At 52.4% G+C, this 12,323-nt stretch overlaps 5 protein-coding genes across 5 annotated transcripts; 3 read left to right on the top strand and 2 right to left on the bottom strand.

Annotated features, from left to right (window-relative positions):
- Positions 1 to 509: 509 nt before the first annotated feature.
- Positions 510 to 1,832, top strand: T310_3774 (Mitochondrial DNA replication protein (Yhm2); the record flags this gene model as incomplete). The annotated part of the gene is made up of 6 exons (XM_013473368.1): positions 510 to 576; positions 671 to 695; positions 769 to 787; positions 848 to 944; positions 1,013 to 1,685; positions 1,778 to 1,832. The coding sequence occupies 6 exons, from the start codon at positions 510 to 512 to the stop codon at positions 1,830 to 1,832; spliced, it is 936 nt and encodes a 311-aa protein (XP_013328822.1).
- A 1,065-nt stretch (positions 1,833 to 2,897) lies between these two features.
- Positions 2,898 to 4,800, bottom strand: T310_3773 (transmembrane transporter; the record flags this gene model as incomplete). The annotated part of the gene is made up of 5 exons (XM_013473367.1): positions 2,898 to 3,891; positions 3,967 to 4,026; positions 4,084 to 4,477; positions 4,534 to 4,595; positions 4,655 to 4,800. 5 exons carry the CDS (start codon positions 4,798 to 4,800, stop codon positions 2,898 to 2,900), a joined length of 1,656 nt encoding a protein of 551 aa, XP_013328821.1.
- Positions 4,801 to 6,075: 1,275 nt separating this feature from the next.
- T310_3772 (uncharacterized protein) lies at positions 6,076 to 7,490 on the bottom strand (the record flags this gene model as incomplete). The annotated part of the gene is made up of 5 exons (XM_013473366.1): positions 6,076 to 6,427; positions 6,588 to 6,655; positions 6,714 to 6,766; positions 6,892 to 7,267; positions 7,326 to 7,490. The coding sequence occupies 5 exons, from the start codon at positions 7,488 to 7,490 to the stop codon at positions 6,076 to 6,078; spliced, it is 1,014 nt and encodes a 337-aa protein (XP_013328820.1).
- Positions 7,491 to 8,425: 935 nt separating this feature from the next.
- Positions 8,426 to 10,233, top strand: T310_3771 (uncharacterized protein; the record flags this gene model as incomplete). Its single annotated transcript, XM_013473365.1, has 7 exons — positions 8,426 to 8,473; positions 8,555 to 8,764; positions 8,826 to 9,180; positions 9,234 to 9,390; positions 9,453 to 9,608; positions 9,668 to 9,807; positions 9,887 to 10,233. 7 exons carry the CDS (start codon positions 8,426 to 8,428, stop codon positions 10,231 to 10,233), a joined length of 1,413 nt encoding a protein of 470 aa, XP_013328819.1.
- A 995-nt stretch (positions 10,234 to 11,228) lies between these two features.
- On the top strand, positions 11,229 to 12,323 carry T310_3770 (uncharacterized protein; the record flags this gene model as incomplete). The annotated part of the gene is made up of 1 exon (XM_013473364.1): positions 11,229 to 12,323. One exon carries the CDS (start codon positions 11,229 to 11,231, stop codon positions 12,321 to 12,323), a length of 1,095 nt encoding a protein of 364 aa, XP_013328818.1.

Here is a 12,323-nt window from a genome sequence, read left to right as displayed (position 1 = left end):
GGCCCGAAGCGGCCTAGTGTGGCGGGAGCTGTGGCTGCTCGCTGCCCTGCCTGGCGGGAGCCAACGGGAGTCCTTACTGTCCCCTTGCCCGGTGGGCTGTCCGGGGCCGCGGGCCGCCCCCCAAACACCAGAAAGCCCGACTCCCAGCCCCAGTGCTGCGGATGCCGCGGTCGCTCGTCTGTTTATTCTTACTGCTGTTCCTCTCGCCTCGGCTTGTTTTCTCAGCTCCGTGTGATCTAATTAACCTCTCCAGTCGTCAATCCCTCTGCAGACTAACAGATCCAGCCTGACTGCGTGACCTCGTCGTGCTCGAGGATTTTCCTGCTCTCTGCCTCCCTCGCCCACCCCTTTCCAGCTTCGATTCACCGACATCGGAACTCGACTGACAGCCGCCTTGCTGGTTGTTGCTGCGTTCATAGCTTTCCCTTTTCCTCAGTTTCCAATCCCTTAGGCGACGAAGCCCCCTCTATCTCTTGGTCAGGGCCCCTTTCAGCGTTCCCAGTCCAGAGATGTCCGCTGAAGTCTCCGGCCCTCGCAAGATCGAGAAGAAGCCTGTCAAGTTCAGCAACCTGCTGCGTGAGTGAAACCGCCACCATATTCCAGAAAAGCAAAGAACGACGGGGTTCTTGCGGGTGGGAGGATGTCTTCTGACTCTGTGTTTTTACTACAGTTGGCGCGGCGTTGAACATGTTCGAGTAAGTTGGAACCCATCCTCCTTTTCGCTCGTTCGCCTTGTGGTATAGAATCGAAGCTAATGAACAAATGCAGGGTCACCACGCTGGGACAGGTACAGCCCGTCGAATCCCCGTAATTGTCGCTGTTCATTTTTCTAATTGATGACTTGCAGCCGCTGGAAGTGATCAAGACGACCATGGCCGCCAACCGTTCCGATAGTTTCGCCGGTGCCATGCGTCGGATTTGGGGCCGTGGCGGGATTCTCGGCTGTAAGATATCCAGTGATGGTTTGCTGAATCTGCGACCTGTGTGGCTGACAATGGATCGTTGTTATTAGATTACCAAGGTCTCATTCCCTGGGCCTGGATTGAGGCTTCCACCAAAGGTGCTGTCCTGCTGTTCGTCGCGTCCGAGGCGGAATACTATGCCAAGTTGTTCGGTGCATCCGACTTTGTCGCTGGAATTACAGGCGGTATGACGGGTGGTGTCGCGCAGGCGTACGCCACGGTCGGGTTCTGTACATGCATGAAGACGGTCGAGATCACCAAGCACAAGATGGCCGCCGCGGGTCAGAAGCCCCCGAGCACCTATCAGACGTTCATGGACATCTACCGCCGAGAAGGTATCCGCGGTATCAACAGAGGTGTCAACGCGGTCGCTATCCGCCAGACCACCAACTGGGGTTCCCGCTTCGGTCTGTCACGACTGGCGGAAACTGTTATTCGCAAGATCACCAACAAGGAGGATGGTCAGAAGCTCAACGCATTCGAGAAGATCCTCGCGTCCGGTCTCGGAGGTGGTCTGTCCGCTTGGAACCAGCCCATTGAGGTTATCCGCGTCGAAATGCAGAGCAAGAAGGAAGACCCGAACCGGCCCAAGAACCTGACCGTCGGCAAGACCTTCAAGTACATCTACGAGACCAACGGTATCAAGGGCCTGTACCGGGGAGTCACTCCTCGTATCGGCCTGGGCATGTGGCAGACGGTGTGCATGGTGGCTCTTGGTGACATGTAAGCTCTCCAACCGACATTTTTCTGCAAACTCATTCTCTCATTCTCGAGTTTCCCCTTTTGAATACTCGTGCTAACCAGTCAATCAACAGGGCCAAGGACGCAGTTGAAAAGCTCACCGGCGAGAAAGTCACCGCAAAGCACTAGGGAGGGTTTGAAACACCCCTCCGCCATGCTGCATTGGCTGCACATGACCTTTTGTTTTGTTTCTTTTTCATCCACCTAGTATAACGATACCTTTTTTTGAGGACGAAGTATCCTAATCGAGAGGGTTAATATACAAATTCGAAATGGACATAGATTGGACATTATAGATGACATGGCGAAATGCAGTCATTCAGAACGAAATCGACTTGGAGACGTGCACGTCGACAGCATTGCACCTTAACATAAGTAGAGAAAATTCCCGTCTAGACGGTATCTTTCTAGCATCCCTGCATTTCTGTATATAGTAATTTAATAAACTGGATATCCTGGACGATCCGATCTGTCTGTGACACTTGGATTCCAGTCGGTAGCATATCCCTTTAGCACAGATAGGGAAGTCCCGAGAGACACGACGACATGAAATAGAATGAGAGAAGTGTCGAGTCGATGAAATCCCGTTGAATAAGAAGAAGGGGACGAAATGAATGTAGACTGTTGATTATCGTTTCTGTTGTAAGTTCCTTCCTACAAATTCAGTTCTTCATTAGGGCTAATAATTAATATCAAATCTACCCTATATATACTACTTATCCTGTCACAGATGGTTGATTGATTGACTAATTATTAATTAACTAACTACTATTAATTAGCTTTATACATAGGTAGTAGTTGGAATAGGATGATTTTTTTATATATTCAGGGCGCTGGGAAGTCAAAGCTATAATGAATGATAACTTAATAATGTAATAATAGCTCTTTAATGGATCTATGGCAGACTACTCTGTACTTATCTACTCTTTGCACTACTCTTTGCAGGAGGTACTAATCGGGAGTTAGGTGGTCGCAAGCTATGAGATTGTCTCTATCTATATAGTGGGGTGGTGTGGTGGTGTGTTACCGTCTTCAAAAAAAAAGTTTACATTAGACATATACATTATGTATACTTAGATAGCCAATGTTTCTATATATACAAGCATTGACGTGAAACCACGTATCAGAGAAGTCGTAGTGTACGTGTAGTTTGCGGTCCTCCGACACATCTCTTTCAATCCACCAGATCAAAGTCTAGATCTCTGACCACTGATGCACACTCGAGTTCCGGGTCATGACACGAAGCCTCTTTCCAAAGAAGTACAGCGGCACGGCGAGCAGAACCGGTCCGATCGTGAGGGCGAACTCGACCATCGCCGGCGAAATGTATCCCTCGCGCGCCGCCAACGGCGCGACCCAGTAGCTCATGCCGAACCCACACGTGTTCTTCAGGACGGTGGCCACCACCATGATCTCACCGGAAATGGGCTTGTAGCAATCGACCGCATAGGCGATGGCGATCGTCGGGATCGTGGTCACGCTGAGGCCCGTGAGTCCGTAGCCAAAGACGAGAATGACCGGCCAGGACCACTGTCGCTGGTACCCCAGACCGCCAATGATGATGCCAACGAGGGTGGTGACAAAGAACGGGATCAACGCGGGCAGACGCATCTCCGCCTCCCGAATGCCATTGTTCCTGCGCGTGGCTCGATTGGCAACCCAGTCGGAGAATGGCCCGGCCGTCAGCAGCCCGATCGCTCCGCCAACGAAAAAGGCAAAGTTGCTATAGCCGACCGCTGATGCAGAGAAATTGTAGGGCGGAGCAGCCAGGACGGCAGACTCGGTCAGGTTCCAGAAGAGCAGGAGGTTGGCAGGACCAGCGACGTTCAGGCCCGCCCAAAAGATGATTGGATAGAAGAAGACACGGAAGGGTGACAGGACGTCGCGAACCAGGAAGCCTTTCCACCGTGGATCTGGCTTCTGGAACAGCATAAACTGGCTCTTGGAGGGCCGTCCCTTGCCATACTGGGAATTGACGTCTGGTTCGCTGCCGTTGTTTGCTAGCGCGTTTTCGTCGACACCGTTCTTTTCCCCATTGGCAGTGACGGACGCATCCACAGGTTCCGCTTTGCCCCCAATGTGGCTTGCGGAGCGTCGATACTTGGTTTCGGGGAAGAAGACGAGAATCGTAAGAAAATTAAATACGGAGAGAGCGAGAGAGAGCCAGAAGAAGCTTCGCCATCCATGTCTACACATATTTCAGTTAGCTCAGATGCCGTGAACGACCCCATAGGGGAGGGGGGGGGGGGGGGGGCACTCGTACCTCTCGGCGATGTTTCCGGCAATGACAGGACCCAAGAATAATCCAAAGAAGTAGGAAGTGCTGTTCGAGTGATGCTTAGCCCAGAATCCATCAGAATTCGAGATTCGATGTTCTTACAAGTAGATACCCGTCCACAGGCCACGTTCGTGAAGGAAAAATATGTCAGCAATGACTTGCACCATCAAACTCTCCGCTGTCGCGGTCGTGAGCCCGTTCACAACGCGAGCGGCAAGAAAGCTTTTGTGCGAGGTCGCCAAAGCCTCCCAGAGTTCGGTCAAGATGACGAGAATACCGAGCGACAGACTGGCCAGTCTCCGGCCGAATATGTTGGAGAAAGGAACGATAATAAAATTCGCGTACCCCAGGGCCAGGACGCACGCTCCCGTGAGCAAACTGAGCTGAGTCTCATTGAGATCCCACTCCTTTTGGAGCAGCGGGAACATTGGGGCCAGCGACAGAGCAGACTCGACGGTAACGAACGTATAGAGAAACTGGGTCGTGATTACGAGATCTGCATCCATCGTCAGCATCTATCCCAGATTCTGAGAACGCAACCCGGTTACCAACATTTCCAGATAGGCGCCCAGTTCAGAGGGTCGTCCGGGTTACTCGAAGGCTGCGGAATGAGCCTGGAGGTTGTCAATTCTTTTGGCCATGATCCATGATCAGTAGAAGAACAAACACCTACACAGTATCGCTCTCCTTGCCACGTTTCAGGTGAGCATCGCCTCCATCGAGCAACACCTCCGTGCCTGGCACAAGGTCAACATGGCCAGGAACTGCAGGTTGCCTGGGACCACCAGGCCCATCGTGGACGTTCGACTCCTCCGGCATGACACCAGGGGCTTGTATACTGTCTGGAGAAAGTTGAACAGGGTCGGTGGATAGCAACGTAGAGGTGGACGAGGGCCCCGACAATCAATGCTCTTCTGGGAAGACGCGGAGAGGAGCGCACCCCTGGATAGTTAAAGGTCGACAGAGCCTCCGGATGGGGCGACAGCCACGAGGCCTGGGGATGGAGTCGGCAACAGAAGCCACGGCAGCTGCCCTTTGGAGTCGCTAAGATTTGAATCGTCGATTCTTGGCTTCAAAGAGCGATATCAGGCTCATTCCAGACTCAGGTTCGTCGCCTGTGGCGTTAGGCAGGCCCGGTGTGGCATTTTCGCAGACAGCCAGAGCAGTCCTGCTGGGGGCTGGCTGGGCATGTGCCATTGGTTCCGTGAGGCTGAGAACAGGCAAGGAAGCGAGGTTCCTGCAGAGGCTTTGCCTGGTATGCTTTGAGGCAATTAAGCGATGCAATGCCTGCGATACCTCGCTGGGCAGGTCGTCGCGCAGCCACATGGCCAAACTATCGCCAGAGCCAATCGAGGCACGATCTCAGCATCACGGTCTTCGTGCGCTTGGGATCTTGTGCCAGTGTCAGACACGCAAAGTTTATCGCTGGCCTTCCAGGGCTCTCTGGCTGTGCTCGACGTCAGCGCCCGAGTCAGCGAGCCGCGTGCGCAACTCTGCTCGTGTTTCGATTCCCATCTCTTGCTGCGGACGGTCCGGTCCATCGTCCATGCGCGTCCCTCTCGAGCAGTGACATTGGCGCTCTGAGGCACCTGCGCTGCTCTGCAGCTGGCATTTGTCCGTACGAGCCTCGCGACTCCCCACAAAATTTTCATGATCGACGCAGTGGAGAACGAGGCAGGCTGCGGTGGACCGGTGGTCGGTGCAAAAGCTTGATGGCGCCACTGGCGGCGTCTCGGAAATGAACGAGCTCGCTAATGATGAGAAGTGACTCTAGTGACTCTCACTACTCCACTCCAGCCGCGCTAAAACCGCGTTCCCTATCTGCCTTTTCGAGGCATCGCCGAGTCGCCGATACTGACACGCAGAACCGTGACAAACTTAGATTCCCAGACCAGCCAATGTGCGTCGTCTATATTCATTACCCATACGTAAGAGACAGGCCTGTGCTCCTCTCGACCCGTCCTGCTAACTCGAGTTACTATACAGAGTATACAGAGTACCCAAGGACCCCCGAATGCGCGATCTCGCTCCTCAATCGGCTCATCAGACGCATCGCGGTGGCTCTCGGCGAGCCTGCTGACAGGCCCGCCCTCCCTAGATTCCCTGGTCGACCGGCTCTCTCGATGCCGTCGTCGACCCCTCATAGGTCAGGCTGATGTTGGTGGTCTTCACGATGGCCCCTCCTTCCATGGCCAGGATGTTCTCCTCACTCTCGTGGTCGTTCGCCATGCTGCCCAGCTCCGTGCCGCGCGATCGTTGGGATTGCACGGGCTGGCGCGAGTGTCGCGACGCATGGGAGAAGTATCGTAGCTCGGTGCCGGAGCGATTATACTTCTCGGGTCCCGATAGCGATCGCGCGCTGGACACGACCTTGCGAAACAGCGCAATGAACAGAGGGCGGATGGGAGGAATGCATCCAACAATCAGGATGACCCACATTTCCGTCCTGTTCCAGAACCAGTTAGTCGTGAATTTCTCGAATCATCAGTATTGCCTCAGGGACCGCTGCCATACTCATTCCAGGTAATGAGCTGGGAAATCCAGTCTGCGCCACCGTTAGCAATCTGCGACATCTGGGTTTTCCAATTAGCAGCCGCGAAACTTACAGGTGACATCCTGCGTTCGTGAAAGCACCCGAAGCTCCGTCGTCTTGATGATGGAGCAAACGCAGGCACTGTTCATGGGTTAGCAAGGAAAACCACATGGCATTTTTCTCAACTGGGTCCCCTTACATGACACCGAGCCCCATCAGGCAGCACAGACCAGCCTTCACGCTGAGTTTGAGCTGCACTTTCCAGAAGAAGGCTATCGGGTATAGCGCGAGAACGAGATCGCAGAAGGCGGACCAACCTACTCATGTCAGCCCGGGGATAGCCGTCTCCATCGCGAGAGGTAGCAGAACACACTTACTTCCCTGAAAGTAGGCACAATTCTGGTTTCGCCGGCGACCATCACAAGTTCCCGGAAGGCTCTCATCCCAGAGTTTTTGCAATGGAGTGCACTGGGACAAGACCATCCCGACAGTGATGGCATTGATCACAAAATTGCTGGCTGCCAAGGCCCACAAAGCAATGATCTTCCCACGGCCTTCGGGGCCGTGGATTTGCTGGAGAAATGCGACGATGGCCAATTTCCCCAGGCCGATGGCGAAAATGGCCAGCACCTGATTTACCCAGCTCCATTTGATTGTTGCGACAATTCCTTCCTCTGTGAGGTTTTCGATATGTTGCCCTAGCCCGTATGAGATGCTGAGAGTGAGGAACACGGCGCTGGCCGTTGCGATGGCCTGATTGAGCGAGTCAGCCTGGATTCCCCGGGTTCACTAAAGTGATGGCCATACGTACAAAGGTCAGCAGGGTCAGATATAGATCCAAGCGGACGCGCCTAGTGATCCTCCATGTCGTGTATATCCGTGCCAGCAGGAGGGCGAACGCGACGAAGAATTCCACCCAAAGGACCGCCAGGAGAGTAGGGCCGTAGCCACCGATGGCTAATGGCGCCGTAGCCATGATGACTACGGATACTGCTTCGAGGAGAACAGTATGGCAACCAAGTGAGGATCTGGCAAGTGATCCAACGACGGTGGGATGTACTCAGATTCAAATACAAGGGAGATCTGGATCTTGCATAATAATAGCATTCGATATCGATACAGGGTCCATCTCAAGACTCCGATTGACACAATCATAAACTTTGGACTTGATTATTCTGATCTCGGCCATCAAATCGGCACCACCTTTGTTTGACTCGGTCTGGGGTGGTTCTTGTGCGTTCCTGCATGGCCTCTAATTAGTCCTCTTCCCGAGACCATGGACGAAGACCCGTGGAACCCTAATGGAAACTGAGCATATCTGGCAATCATGGACAAGGACAATTATACCCAGGTATAGGTACCTAATGCAAATATGCCGCATAGACTCCACCTTGTGGCAACTCGGCAGCTGGATGTGGGCTGCACCAGAAACTCTCTTAGCTGCATCTCGAGAGGTTCTATTTTCCGTTCGCGGCTGTGGGACGGTCCACCGCGAGCAAATCGAGGTTCAGGTCGGAGAGATATGATTTGGTGCCGTCTGGATGTCTCTGGTAAACTTCGACCGCGTCTCAGGACTCAATAGTGCGTGCGGGGAGTCTCGCTCTTATGCACACGCACCGCTGCCACGGCCTCGTCATTGGCGTTGCTGCGAGCAGACCTTCCATTTTGGGACTGAATTTGAAAAAGAAAAAAAAAACGCATCTAACAAGCGAGTTGATAATGCCAGATAATAATAACAATGCCTTCGACGGTGTCTCCTTCCTGACGAATCCCGCAAAAGTGAATAACTAATCAGATCAGCATCAACAATAATTAATAGACGCGCAGCGAAGAGGAGCTCTCCGCGCCCTCGCAGTTCCATCCCCTAAGAGGCTGAACGCGCCTTGTAGGCCGTGTCCTGTTCTAGGCAGTATGAGTGTGGCGTATGGCGCCATCAAGGATGTCCATGCGGAGTTCAAGGTTAGCCCTGGCTTGGGTGATAAGAGTTGTATCTTAGGGATCTGCAGGATGCCTACTGACCAGGCTTGTTGATCCCACCAGACCCCGTCTTACCCCAGCAATTGCCTGCGATTTTTGACATCTGCGTGTTATCAAAGTTCCGCGGATCACGTAGATGGCTCCACCAGCAGTTCTACGCCTCTGAACATCATCGTCGTTGGTGCTGGACTGGGAGGCCTTGCTACGGCCATCGCGCTGGCACGCAACAATCACCATGTAACAGTTTATGAACAGACAGAAAGGCTGGCTGAGGCATGCATGGACTGGGATATCTGACCTGGGCTGAATGCTGTGTGTGGCTAACAATCTGTAGGTAGGAGCTGGCATCCAGATTCCCCCCAATTCCAGCCGACTGCTGGCAAAACTCGGCCTCGAACCTTACCTGCAGAAATACGTGACGGAACCAGCGAGCGTCCTCATGCGACGCTGGCAAAATGGCAAAGTCATTGGACACACCCGATTGATCCCGGACTGTCGCCAACAGTACGGTGCGCCGTACTACGTCATTCACAGGGCTGATTTCCACGATGCCATGTACAGGCTGGCGGTCGATCTTGGAGTGACCGTCAAACTAGCGTCCAGAGTGGTCGACTATGATGTGGATGCTCCCAGCATTACTCTGCAAGATGGATCGAAAGTCACTGCAGACTTGGTCGTGGCCGCTGATGGTATATACATCCCATCCTGTCATACCGGTTCATATCTAAGTTGGGATTTTTAGGAGTCAAATCTACGGCTCGAAAAGGAGTCCTAGGGGGCGCTGACAAGCCGCCCCAGCGAACCGGGTTTGCAGTCTACCGAGCCGTGGTAGACATTGACCGCATAAAGGCTGACCCTGAAACATCTTGGTTGCTGGAGAAGCCTGCATTCAACCTATGGTGCGTATAGGATACCAGCAATGCGCGATCCTACATATCCCCTGACTGGGATGGTGGTCTAGGCTTGGAGACGCTCGGCATGTCATGACATATACGATCGGAGCTGGAAAGTCGTTCAACATGGTTCTTTCGCATCCTGATGATACCGATCCGGAAACCTGGAATCAAGATGAAGCTTTGGATAATATGAGGAAGGAGTTTGAAGGCTGGGATCCCACGTCAGTTTTTCCGTCCAATCTGAAGGCCTCGTCCCAATGCTTGCTGACAGTTCTGGCAGACTAACCAAGATCATCCACATGATCGACAAGACCTTGAAATGGCCCCTTTTCAGCGGGTCAATTTTGGAGCGCTGGGTATCTGGGAAACTTGTTATACTCGGGGATGCTGCTCATGCAATGCTCCCGTATATGTCGCAAGGTTTGCATTCCTGGATCGCATTTCATCCACTTTCCAGTCCTCTTGATTAGAGAGATCCTGACCTTGGCGATGATTTCAGGTGCCGCAATCGCAGTCGAAGACGGCGTCGCTCTCGCACGAGTCCTATCCAAAATCAGTTCAAAAGACCAAATGCCACTTGCGCTATCAATATTCGAGAAAGTGCGCTTAGAACGCGCTAGCCAGATGCAGGAGGCCAGCCTTCTCAACAGTCGTCTCTGGCATTTCCCTGACGGGCCGTTGCAACAGGCTCGGGATGCCGCCATGCTGCCGGAAGTTGAGGGCCGTCCCTTTTCTCATAGCCCAAACCAATGGAGCGATCCAGCCACCCAGATATGGTGTTTTGGGTATGATGCGGAGAAGGAGATTGACAAGGCATGGAAGAGGGAAGTCGACAAGGAGATGTGAGGGGAATACATATTCTATTAGTAGAAAAAAAAACAGAGACTCTGGAATTCTTGATCACAGCTCTACGATACCCGAGTCTCGTGAGTTTCAGCAATCAGCCCACCAGATTCTGGCGGAGTGATCCATTCAGTCTGAGGACGTGACAGACTATCAATTTAGACATGCATGAGCAGCAATTTTAATGATAAAAAGAATTTCATTGCACAATATTGTAGATGGTTCTCCATGTCGGGGTGGTGCAGTACATGTTTACATTTCTACCTAGCTAACTAACGTCCTGGGAAATTGTAATTCCACCAATGGCCTTAGCCCAAGATAGTCTTCATGATAGTACACAGTATAGTTCAGCCTTGTATCTAGCTAATGCTGTGGCTTGAGCTTCCCCACACCTATCGAATTTCCCCGCAAAACAAGCAGGTTTTCTCCACTGACGATACGGAGTACAAGGGGCTCGGAAATGTCTTCGGCTTATTTATTACCGTTTTTGGATGCCATGGATTGCAGGATCAGATTCCCCTGCTCAATCAAAGGTATCTAGCGGGGTACTATCATACTATATAAGCATAAAATTTGTGATTGAGGGCCGAAGGGATGTAAATTGAAGAGGGTTTCTCCTGGTGCTTCATTTGGCACCATCGTTGTAAGGGAGTAGATACAATCTCTTCTTCCTAGGACGTGGCATACTCTTCTTTTTGATTACAGCAGCTTGCTGTTCAGCATGCGTCTGCAGGCAGCATTCTTCCTGTATCTATCTCTATTGTCGTTTCCATCGTCAGTGTTAGGCGTTCCAACAAAAAAAGCGGCCTCCTCGGACCCAAAAATGTACCATTGATTCCCAATATGTCTCCTCAAACGGGACGGCCGATGACTCTCCCGCCATTCAGCAAGCTTTCGCCAAATGCTCAAGAGATGCCGTCGTGATCTTCAAAGAAGGCGTCGACTATAATGTCTTCCATCCCATATCGGCGAAAAACCTGAGCAACGTGGAAATCCAGATGAACGGAAACCTCCATCTTCCACAGAACATCACGGCAATCCAGGCCCTCGTCAACCAGTCAAATGCTCTCACGTATTCGACAAGCCTGTACTGGTTTTCCTTTGCCGGACCGCAGATCGACTACATTGGCTCAAACAATGTCAGCAATGGCTGGATCTACTCTTATGGGCAGGCTTGGTGGGACTCCAATCCGGTCAACGGCACAGGCGCTCCCTCTCGCCCGCATCTCATGAGCTTCAACACCACCGACGGAAGTCTACAGCGCTACAAGTCACGAAAGCCCATCGCCTGGAACGTCCAGCTCGTTGGAGACAATATCGTGGTTACAGATGCGATCATTGATGCGTACTCGACAACAGGGAGCTTCCCGTTCAACACTGATGGCTTTGACGTGACAGGGACCAACATCCAGATCCTAAATAGCCTCATTTTCAACGGCGACGACGCGATCGCGGTCCAATCGGGCTCGCATAACATTCTTTTCCGGGGAGGGACCATTGGGTATCAGAGTCATGGAATGAGTATTGGATCGCTCGGCCAAAATCAAGCGTCCTTTGCCAACGTCTCCAACGTGACTTTCGACGATGTCACTGTGGTTGACGCTGTCTATGCCGCGCGTTTCAAGTCGTGGGAAGGTGGACAGGGTCTGGCGAAGAACATTACGTGGTCGAACATCAGAACCTACAACGTCACGTTCCCAATCTTCGTCACCCAGACGTACACAAACCAAGGCTCGAACCAGACCCAGCTGGAAAGCGGCAGCGTCACCGGTCGCCCAAACAACTCCAGCGTAGTCATGCAAGATTTTACCTGGGCGAACTTCACCGGCACAATCAACACCTTCCAGCCTGGCGATGGGTCTTGCGTGTCGGACCCGTGCTGGTACAATGTTGGATTACCAAACCTGACCCATACAGAGGTGATTATTCTGGAATGCAACACCAACACTTCCTGCAACAATTTCGTGTTTGAGAATATCGAACTGTTTCCTCAGACCTTGGCGAGTCCGACGGTGATCTGCTTGAACGCGACGGCAGAGTTGAATCCAAAGTTAGGATTCGACTGTAGGAATGGGACCTATGTTCCGCTGTAG

Source organism: Rasamsonia emersonii (assembly GCF_000968595.1).
Source record: "Rasamsonia emersonii CBS 393.64 chromosome Unknown ctg1118621760081, whole genome shotgun sequence".
NCBI lineage: Eukaryota > Fungi > Ascomycota > Eurotiomycetes > Eurotiales > Trichocomaceae > Rasamsonia > Rasamsonia emersonii.
The sequence above is the reverse complement of the archived record's forward strand: the minus strand, read 5'-3'. Positions and strand labels throughout refer to the sequence as shown.